This window comes from Calonectris borealis, unplaced genomic scaffold, assembly GCF_964195595.1.
Source record: "Calonectris borealis unplaced genomic scaffold, bCalBor7.hap1.2 HAP1_SCAFFOLD_49, whole genome shotgun sequence".
In the NCBI taxonomy this organism is placed as follows: domain Eukaryota; kingdom Metazoa; phylum Chordata; class Aves; order Procellariiformes; family Procellariidae; genus Calonectris; species Calonectris borealis.
The window spans coordinates 752,192-770,012 of NW_027441458.1; the positions used below are offsets into that span (position 1 = coordinate 752,192).

General features: G+C 52.1%; 2 protein-coding genes across 2 annotated transcripts; one reads left to right on the forward strand and one right to left on the reverse strand.

Moving 5' to 3' along the window:
* The first annotated feature begins 280 nt into the window (after nt 1–280).
* LOC142076417 (olfactory receptor 14J1-like) lies at nt 281–4,701 on the forward strand. The gene is made up of 2 exons (XM_075138717.1): nt 281–802; nt 4,660–4,701. The coding sequence occupies exons 1-2, from the start codon at nt 281–283 to the stop codon at nt 4,699–4,701; spliced, it is 564 nt and encodes a 187-aa protein (XP_074994818.1).
* A 12,124-nt stretch (nt 4,702–16,825) lies between these two features.
* LOC142076447 (olfactory receptor 14J1-like) lies at nt 16,826–17,821 on the reverse strand. Its single transcript, XM_075138748.1, has one exon. It carries the CDS (start codon nt 17,702–17,704, stop codon nt 16,826–16,828), a length of 879 nt encoding a protein of 292 aa, XP_074994849.1. The 5' UTR covers nt 17,705–17,821.

Here is a 17,821-nt window from a genome sequence, read left to right on the forward strand (position 1 = left end):
CCTCCTGGCCTTCGCAGACACGCGGGAGCTGCAGCTCTTGCACTTCTGGCTCTTCCTGGGCATCTACCTGGCTGCCCTGCTGGGCAACAGCCTCATCATCACCGCCATAGCCTGCGACCACCGCCTCCACACCCCCATGTACTTCTTCCTCCTCAACCTATCTGTCCTTGACCTGGGCTGCATCTCCACCACTGTCCCCAAATCCATGGCCAATTCTCTCTGGGACACCAGGGCCATCTCCTACGCAGGATGTGCTGCACAGGTCTTTCTGTTTGTCTTGATGATCACGGCAGAGTATTATATTCTCACCGTCATGGCCTATGACCGCTATGTTGCCATCTGCCAACCCCTGCACTATGGGACCCTCCTGGGCAGCAGAGCTTGTGTCCACATGGCAGCAGCTGCCTGGGGCATTGGGTTTCTCACTGCTCTGCTGCACACTGCCAATACATTTTCACTGCCCCTCTGCAAGGGCAATGCTGTGGACCAGTTCTTCTGTGAAATCCCCCAGATCCTCAAGCTCTCCTGCTCACACACCTACCTCAGGGAAGTTGGGCTTCTTGTGGTTAGTCTTTCTTTAGGTTTTGGTTTTTTTATTTTAATTGTGCTGTCCTACGTGCAGATCTTCAGGGCTGTGCTGAGGATCCCCTCTGAGCAAGGGCGGCACAAAACCTTCTCCATGTGCCTCCCTCACCTGGCCGTGGTCTTCCTGTTTGTCAGCACTATCATATTTACCTACCTAAAGCCTCCCTCCATCTCTTCCCCATCCCTGGATGTGGTGGTGACAGTTTTGTACGCGTTGGTACCTCCAGCAGTCAACCCCCTCATCTACAGCATGAGGAACAAGGAACTCAAGAATGCCCTCAAGAACCTGATTCGAGAAGTAGTATTTCAGCAGAAATAAGCTGCCCATCTCTCTTCACAAGGTATCTCCAAGTGATCTCAGGAAACTTGTGTCCTTTGGGCATTGTACTGGTTATAATCGTGTTAGTTACAAAATGTTTGCTTTCATCCTCCTTCTCAAGAGGATGAAGCCAGTCTGTCTGGCCCAAAGGCCTTCTCTCCATGAGTCTATCACTGCGCTAATGCCGGCCTCCTCTGTGGCATGTCTGTAAATAAAGGGGATTGCCTGTGTGCAGCGTGTGCAGCTTGGGCTCTTCTTTCCACAGAGGAGTGCAGAATACGCTCAGGGAATTGCAGGCTAAAAGGCCCTGCTGTTGGGCTTGGGTGCTGCATTGGCTTAGGGGGACAAGGGCATGGCTTGATGTGTGAGGGAATGAGGGCTGGGGTGAGCCTTCACTTTACTGGTGCCCAATGCCATGGAGATCCTGGACGGTCAAAAGGCATCTGCCTGAGGCTCTCTCACATATGGCAGGGCTGGTCAAAGATGCCCGACCTTCTGATGGGGGATCTGAACCCACCAGGAGAGCACAGGGCATCTCTGGGTGCCTCGGGGTGGAAAGTGAATGGAGGTTTCCAAAACTTCCCCAAAAGTGGAGTCACCCAAAGGAAAAGGGCTAACCTGAAGGATGCACAGCCCAATGGGGCTCTGCAATGCCAGAGAGGCAGCAGAGACAAAGCAGGCACGAGGAAGGCAGCCTGAAGAGTGCTTCACATCATCTTCAGTGAGGAGCCATGGGCTGGATCCAGTGACACACCTGAACACATCCTGAAAGCGTGGATAGGGCCTGTGATTTCTTGGAGTATCACAGCCCCAGAGCCATGGGAGAAACCTGTCCGGGGCAGTGATGCCTGTCTGGCCAGATCTGCTTCACTTCCGCACCAGCATGGCCAGGATGGAGTCAGCCCATGGTGCCAGGGCAGCTCTGCAGAGCAGCAGCACCAGCTCCGGGCCCTGTGAGCACCTCAGGGGAGGGAGCCAGCAACAACTGGCCAGGCCAGCACGGACACACTCCCCTGGGGGAAAGGCTCTCTGTGGAGCAGGGGTTTCCCTGGAGAAGAGTGGAGCACCACGCGTGGGTCAGAAAGAAGGCAAGAAGCAGGAGAAAGAGGTTTTTCTGTTCAGCAGCTTGGGGCAGCTCCTGTGCCACTGGACCTGGGGGTGGGGGTGGCACCGGCTGTGTGGGGGCTCTTCTGGAAAGGACACAACAATACACCAAGTGTGACGGAACCAATTCCTTGGGACATTGCTGGCCTCGAGCCCTGGGAGTGATGGGGAGGATGAGAGCCCCTCCCCACCCCCAGGAGCTTCTGGTCCTTCCGAGAGGCTGGGGCTGTGGTGGGAGTGCCCAGAGCTCTGCAGCACCCTGCAGCAGGCACTGCTGTGGGGCAAGCCCAGGCTGAGACTCACATGGAGCCTGCTGCCAACCAGCACCCCCAGGTCCCTTTCTGCAGGGCTGCTCTCCAGCCAGTCCCCTCCCACTCTGTACTTGTGTCCGGAGTGTTACTCCGTCCCGGGTGCAGATCCCGGCATTTGGACTCGTTGAATGTCATGCCCTTCATGATGACTGCTCAATGCTCCAACCGAGCCGGATCCCTCGGCAAGGCCTCTCGTCCCTCGAGAGAGTCAACAGCACCTCCCAGTTTGGGATCATCAGCAAACTTGCTAACAACGGATTCCACTCCTGCCTCCAGATCATTGAGAAATACATTGAACATTGATAAATGTATAGAACTGGCCCCAGGATGGAGCCCTGAGGAACACCACTGGTGACCAGCTGCCAGCCAGATGCAGCAGCCCCGTTCACCTCGACACTTTGAGCCCTGCCGTCCAGCCAGTTCTTCACCCGTGAGTGCTCCGGGAACCCCCTCATCTCACGGCTGGACACCTTGCCCAGAAGGATGCTGTGAGGGACGGTACCAAAAGCCTTTCCGACATCCAGAAAAACGACATCCACCGCCTTCCCTTCATCCACGAGGCAGGTGACCTTATCATAGAAGGATATCGGATTGGTTAAACAGGACCTTCCCTTTGTGAACCCATGCTGACTGTGCCTGATGGTTGCATTGTCCTTTAAATGCCTTTCCATGGCACCCACAATCCTAGAATCCTAGAATATCTCAAGTTGGAAGGCACCCATAAGCATCATGGAGTCGAACTCCCTGCTCCTCACAGCACTACCAAAAACTAAACCATATGACTTTCATACATCAAAACAAATTGATAAATATCCATTTTTATAGAAAAACACCCCCAGTGCTATGAAGATTCCCTTCATGGCACTGAACTATATCTGTCACTCTTTTCTAGTGGCACTAAGAAAAGAGAAAAAACCTCTAAAATCTTGCTGCAGGGAAGGTCAGAATCAGATGTTGCTTATGGAAAATTTTGTAACAGCCATCTCTAAAACTCTGTATTGCTTTATCTGGAATAAACACCTCTCCTCCTTCAGTAAGTTACGTCATCTCCTTCGGAGCAGGTTTCCTCTCTTTGTACCTAACGTACACCATTGCAACTGGCATGTTGTGCATCAGAAGAGATCAGCACTTCAAGAATTGCCCTCTCTCCCAACAGGACAGAGCTCTTGCTGAGCCACTGGTCATACTCAGTGCTAATACACAATAAACTAAACCATTCCATACTCCTTTCATGTCATTGAACCATTTTCTTGTACAGATTTATGCTTATTTTTAAAAGCCAGTAATTTCAATGATGCTGCTAAAATTCCTGCAGAACAGCTGGTTCTCGCCTTGGGACTCTCCCTTTCTACGTTCAGTAGCAGAGAAGTCTTGAGGGCATGCATTCCCTTCCCACAATTTTTAAAATAATTGTCACGGTTTAACCCCAGCCGCCAACTGAGCGCCACAGAGCCGCTCACTCAGCCCTCTCACCATTGTGGGATGGGGGAGAGAATTTGAAGGGTGAAAGTGAGAAAATGAGTGGTTTAAGATAAAAACCGTTTAATAATTTAAAAAAGACATAGTAGTAGTAGTAGTAGTAATAATAATAATAATAATAATAATAATAATAATAATAAAAATTCTAAGGAAAAGAAAAAAACAACAAAGAGAGAGATAAATAAAACCCAAGAAGGACAAACGATACAAATGAAAACAATTAGTCACCACTAATTGGCCGATGCCCAGTTAGTTCCCGAGCAGTGGCCCTCCCGCCAACCTCCCCCCTAGTTTTATTGCTGAGCATGACGTCATATGGTATGGAATATCCCTTTGGTCAGTTGGGGTCAGCTGTCCCGCCTGTGTCCCCTCCCACCTTCTTGTGCACCCCGAGCCTACTCACTGGTGGGGTGGGGTTAGGAGCAGAAAAGGCCTTGACGCTGTGTAAGCGCTGCTCAGCAGGAACGAAAACAGCCCTGTGTTATCCACACCGTTTCCAGCACAAATCCAAAACACAGCCCCACACCAGCTACTCTGAAGAAAATTAACTCTATCCCAGACAAAACCAGCACAGCAATTTATATTATGATCTTCTCCATGGTTTTTCCAGGTACTGAGGTCAGACCAACAGGTCTGTCGTTTCCTGGGTCTTCCCTCTCGCCCTTCTTGCGTACGTTGGAATTATGTTGACTAACTGCCAGTTAGGGGGACCTCGCCAGGCTCCCCAGACCTTTGGTAGGTGATCGAGAGGGGTTCTGTCGTGACATCCCCTAGCTCCTCCAGTACTCTGGGATGAATCCCATTAGGCTCCATGGATTTATGAACATGCAGCTGATACAACCGGTCCCTTTCAATTTCAAGGTCCACAAATGGGCCGTGCACAAAGTTATAGCAGGAGTGTGATGATATTTTAACAACCCTGAAGTCTTTGGCAGTTTCAAGAGAATCCAGCATGATTGGAAGAGTCTTAAACATCTCAAGACACTCAGGTCAAATGCGTAACATCAACTTTCTCACTGTGGAAGTTTGAGAAAGCTGGATTTGTTGACTCAGTGGAAAAGAAGGCTTTGGGGAGACCGTAGAACAGCCTGCCCACACCTACCAGGAGGTAATCCGGAGAGTCAGGCTCTTCACTGTCGTGCATGATGGGATCATGAGGGCCAACGATCAATGAGGTTTCCCAGAGAGTAGGTGCCATCTCCATCTTGGGAGGGTTTGAAGCCCAACGTGAATAAAGGCCTGTGCAACCTGGTTTGACCCCACAGGTGACCCTGCTGTGAGTAGGAGGTTGGACTAGAAACCTCCTGAGGTCACTTGCAGCCTGAACGTTTCTGGGTTTCCATGCACTATGGCATTTCTCTTGATGATTTTAGAGAAAGCCCTCCAGTTCCCCATGACCATGGAAGTAGGTCAGGTGTAAATATGGTCAGATCAATCTCAGCTTTCTTGTCCCACTCCAGTCAGTCTTTTGCAGGTGAAGGGCTTCACCTTGCATTTTCTTTTGCCCTCTTTTGCCCCTCCCAAGGTCTTCCCTTTGATCGTGCTCATGCCCTTCCATGCAAACAGTCCACCTCTGGTTACCCTTTCCTCATCAGACATGGTTTGTCTTGCTTTGTACCCTCATGTGGTGTTTCTGAGATGGTCACCATGGTAACACCTATCTTGGCTTGCAATTTCATTTAACTCAATTTCATTGAGGCAGGCTCAGACTTGACTGGCTGAAGAGCAACCTCAAAGAAAAGGGCCTGGGCATTACAAGGGATGCCATAGCAGCCGGTGGTGCTAAACAGGAATAGAGCCATGTGCATATTGGGCTGCACTGGGAGGAGTGTGACCACCCAGATGAGGGGAGTTGTCATCCGTCTTGACTCAGCACTGGTGTGGCCACATCTGGAATAGTGTGCCCCAGTGTGGGGCTCCCCATTCTGGAGGAATGGCAAGAAACTGGAGATGATGCAGAGGAGGTCTGCAAGGTGGGGTTAGGGGCCATGTGGGGAGAGACTGAGAGACCTGGGCTTCTTTGGCCTAGTGAATCAGAAGATCTGGGGAGTGTAGTATCAGGTAGGCCATGAGAGCTTGAAAGTTGCTTTCAGAGGTGGTGGCACCTGGGAAAGAGCATGAGAAAGGAAAACCATCAAAAACTGGAGTTTGAGAGGTGCAGACTGGCCATGAGGAAGAAAGAAACGTCACTGCAAGGGTAGTGCTGTGGTGCAACAGGTCACCCAGAGGGAGTCTGGATGAGGAACAGAGTCTGTTTCAAGGAACAGTCGCCGGTGGGGACAGAGAGACATCAGTACAGGTAGGAAGATGCTGTGGCAGGGGAAGCAGGGTGTCTACAGCGTGAAGAGAAACAGGCATAGGCATGGGAAAGTGTAGGACAGCCTGCGGTAGAGGTGGCCAAGGGTGCTGGCAAGTCCCTGACAGAACTGAGGCCTTGGTCCCCTTGGCTATGGCTGATGCCTCTGCCACCAGGGCCTGTGAGGAGACACATTGTCCTCATGCCACCGGAGCCTCCTTGCCTCCTTGCACCCTGGCAGAGAGGCCAAGCAGTGCGATACCATTGTCCTTCACTCGGCATCGCACATCCCACATCCCACCGCCCCAGGAAGAGCCCTGAGTCACACGTGAGGGACACGATCTCCCTTCCCAAGGGCTGGGGGTCAGGGCTTGGTGTTTGCCTTGAAAAACACCTCAAGTCTTGACAAAGCATCAGAGCCACTTGCACTCTGCCTTTGCCTGCCCGTCAGCACTGCTGCCAGTTTTCTGCTGTAACGAGCCCACGAGGAGGCTTTCTCAGTAATGGCCCTCAGTAGGACCCCTCAATGCTTCAAGGTACTTTGGGTTTTGCTTCTGACTTTGACTTCTGGAGAGGTCATCTCCTCTCAGCATCTCAGGTTCATGGGCTCAGCACCAAAGGCACCCTGGGGCTCATTACAATGCAGAAAGCCCTAATGTGCCTTGCTGCTCCTACACTTTTGGTCAAGTCTTCATGTCTTGTACAGCTGATTGGAGATGTTTCAGTGAGGGAGGTTAAGAGGAAGAGTTCAGTGAGTACTTAATAAAAAATCAGTTCTGCTTCTTAAGGCTACTTTGTCTCATTTTTCAACCTCCTGAAGAAGGGCTATAGGTCCAAGCTGTCTCCTAGGGAGGTCTGGAAAGGAAGGAAAAGCAGTCCCTTGAGGTCTGTATGGACAACCTTGCTCCTCACCTCCCCAAGCCCACCCATGCCCTCATCGGCCACCTGGGACTTGCATCACTTTTCTTCACACAAGACTTCTCCACTGCAGCTGGGTGTTACAGCTCCTTTACCCCAGCTCCCCCCGTTTTCCTTAGAGAACTGGGCTGCCCACAGGCACAGAAAGGTTTCTCTTCATTACCAACAAACAAAAGTTAAACATGACACAATTTAATAAACTTTAAAACTTTCTCCCCAGCTGTATGCTACGTCCAAGCAGATCTAATGTGGTCCACCTTTCACAAGGGATTTCCATACAAGAACAGTTTTAGACAGAGAGATAATGGGGCCAGTAGCCTGGAATTAGAGGGGAAGGAAGCCAAACAGCTGGGATCACTTTCCAGGGAAGGGGGCATTAACAAAGCAATTGGAAAAGGGGCACAAGCCCTCAGCCTCTGGAGGCGACTGCTGTCAGGCATGAAGGAAAGGTATCCCTTCAAGGAAGATGTTCTATATCGCCTAGGCAAATGGACCACTATGGAGAGAGGTATCCAGTACCCGAGAGAATTAGGTGTGCTGGAGGTGGTTTATAGTGACCTGGAAAATGACCAAACGCCCAAAGATCCAGATGAAGTCCAGTGCGCGCGACCCATGTGGCGCAAGTTGGTACGGAGCGCACCAGCATCGTGTGCCAATTGTACTGTCCTGGAAAGAGGAAGAAGCACCAACGGTGGATGACGTGGTTGGCAGACTCCGGGAATACGAAGAAACTGTCTCCTCCTCCCTTGTCTCAGCTGTGGAGAAACTGTCCCGGGAGGTCCAGCAACTCAAAGAGGATATGTCTTATTCTCCACCTGTACGGACCAGTATCTCAGCCATTTGGAGTCAGCGTTCTTCTGCTCAAGAGAGAGGATATAGAAAGTACACATGACGGGGCACCCTGTGGTTTTACCTGCTTGACCATGGAGAGGACATGAGGCAGTGGGATGGAAAACCTACCTTGACCCTAGAGGCACGGGTATGTGAGTTGCAAGGAAAAACAATGACACCAGGGGGTTCTCCCAGGAAAAATGCTGCTCTGGTTTTCAGGAAAAACCTGTCTCACGACGGTTCAGTTTCCAGTGAACAGTTCCCCAGAAACAGTAGAAAGGCTGATCTTACTTTGGATTGTAATTGTAATGAAGAAATTCTTGACTCGCGTTTGCAAGAAGTGAGAAACAGATATTATGGCCAGGATTAGAGGGGCCCTGCCTCCGGCCAGGTGGAGGAAAGGGACAACCGGGTTTACTGGACTGTGTGGATTCGATGGCCTGGCACATCAGAGCCACAGGAGTATAAGGGTCTCGTAGACACTGGTGCACAGTGTACCCTGATGCCATCAAGCTCTAAAGGGGCAGAACCCATTTGTATTTCTGGAATGACAGGGGGATCCCAGGAGTTAACTGTCTTGGAGGCCGAAGTGAGCCTAACCGGGAATGAGTGGCAGAAGCACCCCCTTGTGACTGGCCCAGAGGCTCCGTGCATCCTTGGCATAGACTACCTCAGGGGAGGGTATTTCAAGGACCCAAAAGGGTACCGGTGGGCTTTTGGTATAGCTGCCCTGGAGACGGAGGAAATTAAACAGCTGTCCACCTTACCCGGTCTCTCGGAGGACCCTTCTGTTGTGGGGTTGCTGAGGGTTAAAGAACAGCAGGTACCAATCACTACCACAGTGATGCACCAGTGGCAATATTGCACCAACCGAGACTCCCTGCTTCCCATCCATAAGCTGATTCATCGACTGGAGAGCCAAGGAGTGATCAGCAAGACCCGCTCACACTTATAACAGCCCCATATGGCCAGTGCGAAAGTCCAATGGAGAGTGGAGACTAACAGTAGACTCTAGTGGCCTGAACGAAGTCACGCCGCCACTGAGTGCTGCCGTGCTGGACATTCTGGAACTCCAATAGGAACTGGAGTCAAAGGCAGCCAAGTGGTACGCCACAACTGACATTGATAATGTGTTCTTCTCAATCCCTTTGGCAGCAGAGTGCAAGCCACAGTTTGCTTTCACTTGGAGGGGCGTCCAGTACACCTGGAACCAACTGCCCCAGGGGTGGAAACACAGCCCTACCATTTGCCATGGACTGATCCACACCGCACTGGAACAGGCTCCAGGACACCTGCAATACATGGATGACATCATTAAATGGGGCAACACAGCAGAAGAAGTTTTTGAGAAAGGGGAGAAAATAATTCAAATCCTTCTGAAGGGTGGTTTTGCCATAAAACAAAGTAAGGTCAAGAGACCTGCACAGGACATCCAGTTTTTAGGAATAAAATGGCACGATGGACGTCATCAGATCCCATCGGACGTGATTAATAAAATAACAGCCATGTCCCCACCAACTAGCAAAAAGGAAACACAAGCTTTCTTAGGCGTTGTGGGCTTTTGGAGAATGCATATTCCAACTTACAGTCAGATCGTAAGCCCCCTCTATCAAGTGACTCGGAAGAAGAACGACTTCAAATGGGGCCCTGAGCAACAACAAGCCTTTGAACAAATTAAACAGGAGATAGTTGATGCAGGAGCCCTTGGGCCAGTCCGGGCAGGACAAGATGTGAAGAATGTGCTCTACACCGCAGCCGGGGAGAATGGTCCTACCTGGAGCCTCTGGCAGAAAGCACCAGGGGAGACTCGAGGTCGACCCTTAGGGTTTTGGAGTCGGGGATACAGAGGATCCGAGGCCCGCTACACTCCAACTGAGAAGGAGATATTGGCAGCATATGAAGGGATTCGAGCTGCTTCGGAAGTGGTTGGTACTGAAGCCCAGCTCCTCCTGGCATCCCGACTGCCGGTGCTGGGTTGGATGTTCGAAGGGAGGGTCCCCTCTACACATCATGCAACCGATGCTACGTGGAGTAAGTGGGTCGCACTGATCACACAACGGGCCTGAATAGGAAACCCCAGTCGCCCAGGAATCTTGGAAGTGATCACAAACTGGCCAGAAGGCAAAGATTTTGGAATATCCCCAGAGGAGGAGGTGACGCGTGCTGAAAAGGCCCCACCATATAACAAACTACCAGAAAACGAGAAGCAATATGCCCTGTTCACTGATGGGTCCTGTCGCCTTGTGGGAAAACATCGGAGGTGGAAAGCTGCTGTATGGAGTCCTAAATGACAAGTTGCAGAAACTGCTGAAGGAGAAGGTGAATCGAGCCAGTTTGCAGAGGTGAAAGCCATCCAGCTGGCCTTGGACATTGCTGAACAAGAAAAATGGCCAGTACTTTATCTCTATACTGACTCATGGATGGTGGCAAATGCCCTGTGGGGGTGGTTGCAGCAGTGGAAGCAGAACAACTGGCAGCGCAGAGGTAAACCCATCTGGGCTGCCGCATTGTGGCAAGATATTGCTGCCCGGGTAGAACACCTGACTGTAAAAGTACGTCATGTAGATGCTTACGTGCCCAAGAGTCGGGCCACTGAGGAACATCAAAACAACCAGCAGGTGGACCAGGCTGCTAAGATTGAAGTGGCCCAGGTGGATTTGGACTGGCAACATAAGGGTGAATTATTTATAGCTCGGTGGGCCCATGATGCCTCAGGCCATCAAGGAAGAGATGCAACGTATAGATGGGCTCGTGATCGAGGGGTGGACTTAACCATGGACGCTATTGCACAGGTTATCCATGAATGTGAAACGTGCGCTGCAATCAAACAAGCCAAGCGAGTAAAGCCTCTTTGGTATGGGGGACGATGGTTGAAATACAAGTATGGGGAGGCCTGGCAGATTGATTATATCACACTCCCACAAACCCGGCACGGCAAGCGCTATGTGCTCACCATGGTGGAAGCAACCACCGGATGGCTGGAAACATACCCTGTGCCCCATGCCACTGCCCGGAACACCATGCTGGGCCTTGAAAAGCAAGTCCTGTGGTGACATGGCACCCCAGAAAGAATTGAGTCAGACAACGGGACTCATTTCCAAAACACCCTCATAGACACCTGGGCCAAAGAGCACGGCATTGAGTGGGTCTATCACATCCCCTACCATGCACCAGTCTCCGGGAAAATCGAACGATACAATGGACTGCTAAAGACTACACTGAGAGCAATGGGTGGTGGGACAGTCAAGCATTGGGACACACATTTAGCAAAGGCCACATGGTTAGTCAATACCAGGGGATCTGCCAATCGAGCTGGCCCTGCCCAACCAAAACCCTTACATACTGTAGATGGAGATAAAGTCCCTGTCGTGCACATAAGAAATATGATGGGGAAGACAGTCTGGGTTACTCCTGCCTCTGGCAAGGGAAAACCCATCCGTGGGATTGCTTTTGCTCAAGGACCTGGGTACACTTGGTGGGTGATGCGAAAGGATGGGGAGGTCCGGTGTGTACCTCAAGGGGATTTGATTTTGGGTGAAAATAGCCAATGAACTGATTTTTGATGTCAACTGTTACATGATTTTGTATATCATTATTTCTATGATATAGCAGTGGTATAGCAGTGAAAATCACCCAGATTAGTGAAGAATGAACCAACTCCGATGAAACCGAGCGAAGTGCAACGATGATAGAACTGGACGAGCGCAGCAGTACCGAAATGAGAACTGGCTTCAGGATGCAACGGCCCAAAACCGCACACCATCTCTTTGGCCCTGAAAGACTGTTATAACAGATGGATCCCAAAGTCATGGACTAAATGAACTCAGTGGACATTTTAGAGGGATAGTCCATAGACCAAAGGAATGATATCTGTGCGTGCATACATATATATGTGTGTATATATAAAGAAAGATAGTGGTGGTTAATTGAAATGTATTAAAAAAAATGTGAGACCGAAACACGACGTACATGGTATGGAATAAGGGGTGGATACTGTCCTGGTTTCGGCTGGGATAGAGTTAAATTTCTTCCTAGTGCTGTGTTTTGGATTTAGTATGAGGAGAATGTTGATAACACACTGATGTTTTCAGTTGTTGCTAAGTGCCCTCCTAATCCAAGGACAGCTCCTGTGCCTACTGACTGAGCTAGGTACACAAGATGGGAGGGAACATAATCAGGACAGCCAGCCCAGCTGGCCAATGGAGTATTCCATACCATGTGACGTCATGCTCAGTATATGAAGGGTAGGCGTGATCCAGGAAGTGCCGATCGCTACTTGGTTATCGGTCAGCGCGGGTGGTGAGCAATTGCATTGTACATCACTCATTTTGTATATTTTATCATTATCATTATTATTTTCCTTTTTTTTAATCCCTGTTCTATTAAACTGTCTTTATCTCAACCCACGAGTTTTTCTCACTCTTACCCTTCCGATTCTCTCCCCGTCCCGCTGGGGTTGGGGGGAGTGAGCGAGCGGCTGCGTGGTATTTGGCTGCCTGCCAGGTTAAACCACGACAGTTGTCTCTTACGACAGTGGCCAGGTTGAGTTCTAGCCGGGCTTTTGCCTTTCTAATTTCCTCTCTGCATGACCTAACGAGATCCCTGTACTCTTCTTGAGTTGCCTGCCCCTTCTTCCAAAGCTGATAAACTCTCCTTTTTTCCCTGAGTCCCAGCCAGAGCTTCCCATTCAGCCAGGCCGGTCGTCTTCCCTGCTCGTTCTTCTTGTGGCACATGGGGACAGCCCACTCCTGCGCCTTTAAGACTTCCTTCTTGAAGAACGTCCAGCCTTCCTGGACCCCTTTGCCCTTCAGGACTGTCTCCCAAGGGACCCTCTCGACCAGTGTCCTGAGCAGGCCAAAGTCCACCCTCCGGAAGTCTATGGGAGCGGTTTTGCTGGCCCCCCTCTTTACTTCACCAAGTATCGAGAATTCTATCATTTCATGGTCGCTAAGCCCAAGCCGGCCTCCGACCACCACATCTCCCACCAGTCCTTCTCTGTTTGTGAACAGCAGGTCAAGCGAGGCATCTCCCCTAGTGGGCTCACTTACCAGCTGCGTCAGGAAGTTATCATTTTCCACACACTCCAGAACCTCCTCGACTGTTTCCTCTCTGCCGTGTGGTATTTCCAGCAGACATCCGGAAAGTTGAAGTCCCCCACGAGAACAAGGGCTAGCGACTGTGAGACTTCTGCGAGCCTCTGGTAGAATATTTCCTCTGCCTCCTCGTCCTGGCTAGGTGGTCTATAACAGACTCCCAGCAGGACATCTGCCTTGTTGGCCTTCCCCCTCATCCTTACCCACAAGCACTCGACCTCATCATCACTACCATCGAGCTCTAGACAGTCGAAGCACTCCCTAACATACAGGGCTACCCCACCGCCTCTCCTTCCTCGCCTGTCCCTTCTCAAGAGCTTATAGCCATCCATTGCAGCACTCCAGTCGTGAGACTCATCCCAGCATGTTTCCGTGATGGCGACTAAGTCATAGCTACCCCGCTGCACAATGGCTTCCAACTCCTCCTGTTTGCCGCCCATGTTGTGTGCATTGGTGTAGATGCACTTGAGCTGGGCTGCCGATTTCTCCCCGACATTGGCGTGCCGCCCCTAGGCTCTTCTCTACTGAGCCTGGTTTTATCCCCTTCCCCCTTCGAACCGAGTTTAAAGCCCTCTCGATGAGCCCCGCCAACTCATAGGCGAGAATCCTTTTCCCCCTGTGAGACAGCTGAACTCCGTCCGTCGCCAGCAGGCCCGGTGCCGTGTAAACCTCCCCGTGGTCAAAGCAGCCAAAATTCTGCCGATGGCACCAGCCCCTAAGCCACGTGTTGATCCGTTGAGTTTTCCTGTTCCTTTCGGTGTTCCGCCCTACCACTAAAGGGATCGAGGAAAACACTACCTGTGCTCCCGATCCTTCCACCAGTCGCCCCAGCGCCCTGAAGTCCCTTTTGATCCCTTCGGGACTTCTCTCTGCACCCTCCTCACTGCCAGCCTGTGTAACCAGTAGCGGGTAGTGATCGGAGGCCTGCACGAGACCAGGGAGCTTCCTAGTAATGTCCTTCACCCGGGCCCCAGGGAGGCAGCAGACTTCCCTTTGGGATGGGTCTGGCCGGCAAATTGGGCCCTCCGTCTCCCTCAGAAGGGAATCACCTAGGACAATTACCCTCCTTTTTTTCTTAGCGGAGGCAGTCGTCATGCGTGGGGCTGACTGCCTCACCTTGGGCAACCCCCTGGATGGGCCTTCATCTGCGTCCTCGTTTGTCTGGCCCTCAAGTTCCAGGGCCCCATATCTGTTCTGTAAGGGCAACTGGGAAGGTTGGGGTGAGGGAGGCCAGGAGGGCCTCCCTGATACTCCTTAAGCTCTCCACCTCCTCCTTCAGCTCTGCCACCAGGCTGAGCAGATCATCCACCTGGTCGCAGCGCACACAGGTGTCGTCTCTGCTGCCCTCCTGTACCAGGGACAGGCTCAGGTACTCCCTGCAGCCGGAGACCTGGACAGATGTGTGTTTGCGTAGGGGCTCCGTCTGGGTCGCCACGTTTCTCCTGGCGATGGCTTTCGGCCGAGTGGAAACCATGGCCAGGTCCTCTTCTGGGAGGGCGACAACCACGACTTGAGCTCGCCTCTAGAGCCTGGAGGGGGGCTGCGCCCTGTTCGCATGAACTGCCGCGCCAACTGCCACGCCACGCCCTTCTGACGCTCCACGCCCTGTTTGCCCACCCTGTTTCACTGCGCTCCGGGTCGCTCGCGCTCCCTGGGGGCTGCTCTTCTATCTGAGGGGGTTTGGCCGCCGTCCTGCCTGTCCCCGCCCGCGCTGAGTCAGAGGCGCCGCTCGTCAGGAGCTCGCTCCTCCGGCTCGGGGGAGGGGGGCTGGGGCACCCTCTCGCTCCTGCGCTTTTGCCTTGGCGGTTTTTGCAGCGGTTTTGCCACTTTACGAAGGGTCCCCGGCGCGATCCTCCTCTCCGGAGCCCTTCGCCTTGGTGGGATGAGGTTCTCTGTGTCCTCTTTGCCTCAGGCTTCCCCTGCAAGGTCTGCCAGGCCTCTGGGACTCAGGGCAGGTCTCTGGAGGAGATCAAGCAGCGGTGCATGGGGATCAAGTCAGGGATCACTTGAGCCAACGCAATCCTTACCAGTCGAGGGGACAGGAGGGGCGGCATCCCAGGGAGCTGAGAGAGCAGCCCAAGGTCACAGTGAAGCCACTCTCCAGCATCTTTCAAAGGTGGTGGTGTCTGTGGGGATTCCCTGATGACTCGCAGCACCCAAACCTTGCACGCACCTTTCAAAACTGCCCCAAGGATGTGCAGAGGAGTGGAAGGCTGTGCCCCAGATTATGTTCCCTCAGATCCTATTTCTGGGGGTCTGAAAGAGAAGGTGACTGGATTTACTGGATTTAGCTTGTCTCTCGCCATCCTCTTTGCTTTCTGTGATGAAAGGACAGGACTGCTGGACACAGGGAGACCAGTGGTTGTCTTTTCACCTGGAAGTCAGTGAAGTTTTCAACATCACCCCCCGACAATATTCTTGTGCCCACGTTCGGACATTATGGTCTGCATGGGTGGATAAGTAGATGGGTAAATAACCAGATGGATGGTTGGGCTCAGAGGGACGTGATCAATGCGTGGTACTCTGCCTGGAGGCATCGAGCTAGTAGGGTCCTGCAGGGGTCTGTCCTGCCACCTGCCCTCTTTAACGTGCTTTTAATGACCTGGAGGAGATGAGCGAGTGCTTTTTCATCGCATTTGCAGATGGACACCATATTGAGGAGAGCAGACACTGCACTGGAGGGCAGGCCTGCCATCCCAAAGAACAGAGACAGGCCACAGGGATTCGCAAAAAGTAACATCATGATGTCCAGTAAACAGAAATTTGCAAGTCCTGCCTGAGGTGCACCAATCCCGTGCAATGACAGAGGCCAGGGGCTGTGTGGCTGGGTAGCAGCTCTGCAGGAAAGGCTCTGCTGGTCCTTGGATTTCATCAGGCAAAACAGGAGCCATCAGCAAAGAAGGTCAAGGTGTCCCTGGCCCCCTCTCTGTGCTCCTCACAGGGCCCTGAACTGGCAGTGGTGCTCTGCAGAGCAAGTGGGCTGTGAGACCATGGAGTGACTCCACGCTGGCTGTGCTGGTCAGGTCTAGCTGGACTGAGCACTGCCACTGAGCTCCTTCCCAGGGGTCTAAAGCTGTGGAAGTTGCTCAGAGCATTTCTCGTGGTTCAGGATGTTTTCCACTGTACGCATTGGACCGTCCTTGGGCTTTTACTGAAGGAGACATGAATCACCCTCCTGTCTCCTTTTTCTGATCTTGCTGGGTCCCCACGGCCTCTCTTGGGATGACAGAGCCCATGTTTGCTTGTGCATACTCAAATACAGTGCTTTGCCTTTGGGTGACTCCACCTTGGATCATCCCTTCTTTTGGGATGGCCACCCCCAGACACATCACTTCCTTGTAAATGCCCTCTGCTCTCCTGGTGTCTCCAGTTTCCCCTCCAGAAAGCCGGGCAGCTACCATTCAGCTCTGCTGCATGTGGGAGAGTCCTGGGCAGGCAATTTGGAGCCTGTTCACTATCTCCAGTGGCACTGGGCACTCACAACTGAGAGCTGAGTCCAGCCCTCACTCCCCAAAATGTCTCCCAATGCCGTCTCCCCGTGAGCCCACTGAGAACAAGTTCAGCAACAGGCCATGGTGAGTGCAGTTCCTGGCACCTAGTCCTGACTTCAGCAAAAAGAAGAGCCCAGCCTTCAGGAGCTGCCATGGGGAGATACCATTTATTATAGAGATGCTCCTCAGGAAGCCGGCTCTGACACAGTGATGACATATTTACCAAAGGTAAGCACAGCCAGGCCATGCTTCTGGAGATCTGGGATGAATACAAATATGCCTCTATGAACACGATCATCATGGGAGAAACTAGAATTAACCAGTGAGAAGAGATGGGCAGCTTACAGTTGCTGAAGGTGAACCCATTGAATCCATTTCCTCAGGGCATCCTTGAGCTCCTAGTTCCTCATGCTGTAGATGAGGGGGTTCACTGTTGGAGGCAGAACCGAATACACAACAGCCACCACGAGATCCAGGAATGGGGAGGAGATAGAGGGGGGCTTCAGGTAGGCAAACATACCATTGCTGACATACAGGGAGACCACGGCCAGGTGAGGGAGGCACGTGGAGAAGGCTTTGTGCCGTCCCTGCTCAGAGGGGATCCTCAGCACAGCCCTGAAGATCTGCACATAGGACAGCACGATGAATACAAAACACCCAAGAGCAAGGACGAAGTTGGTGACAAGGACCGCAACTTCCCTGAGGGAGGAACATGAGCAGGAGAGCTTGAGGATCTGAGGTACTTCACAGAAGAACTGGTCCACAGCATTGCCTTGGCAGAGGGGTATGGAAAATGTATTGGCCGTGTGCAGGACAGCATTGAGAAACCCACTGGCCCAGGCAGCTGCTGCCATGTGGACACAAGCTCTGCTGCCCAGGAGGGTCCCGTAGTGCAGGGGTTGGCAGATGGCAACATAGCGGTCATAGGCCATGACGGTGAGGAGAGAATACTCTGCTGTGATCAAGAAGAGGAAGAAAAAGACCTGTAGAGCACATCCTGCATAGGAGATGGCCCTGGTGTCCCAGAGGGAATTGGCCATGGATTTGGGAACAGTGGTGGAGATGGAGCCCAGGTCGAGGAGGGAGAGGTTGACGAGGAAGAAGTACATGGGGGTGTGGAGGCGGTGGTCACAGGCTATGGCGATAATGATGAGGCCGTTGCCCAGCAGGGCAGCCAGGTAGATGCCCAGGAAGAGCCAGAAGTGCAAGAGCTGCAGCTGCCGCGTGTCTGCGAAGGCCAGGAGGAGGAAATGGGAGATGGAGCTGCTGTTGGACATTTGGTCCCTCTGGGCATGAGGAACTGTTGAAGAAGGAAAAGACAGTGAGAAGTTAGGACAGATTTTTCAAGGAAGAAAACTAAAATCTTTTATTTTTTTCATTTTCTTTATTTTCTT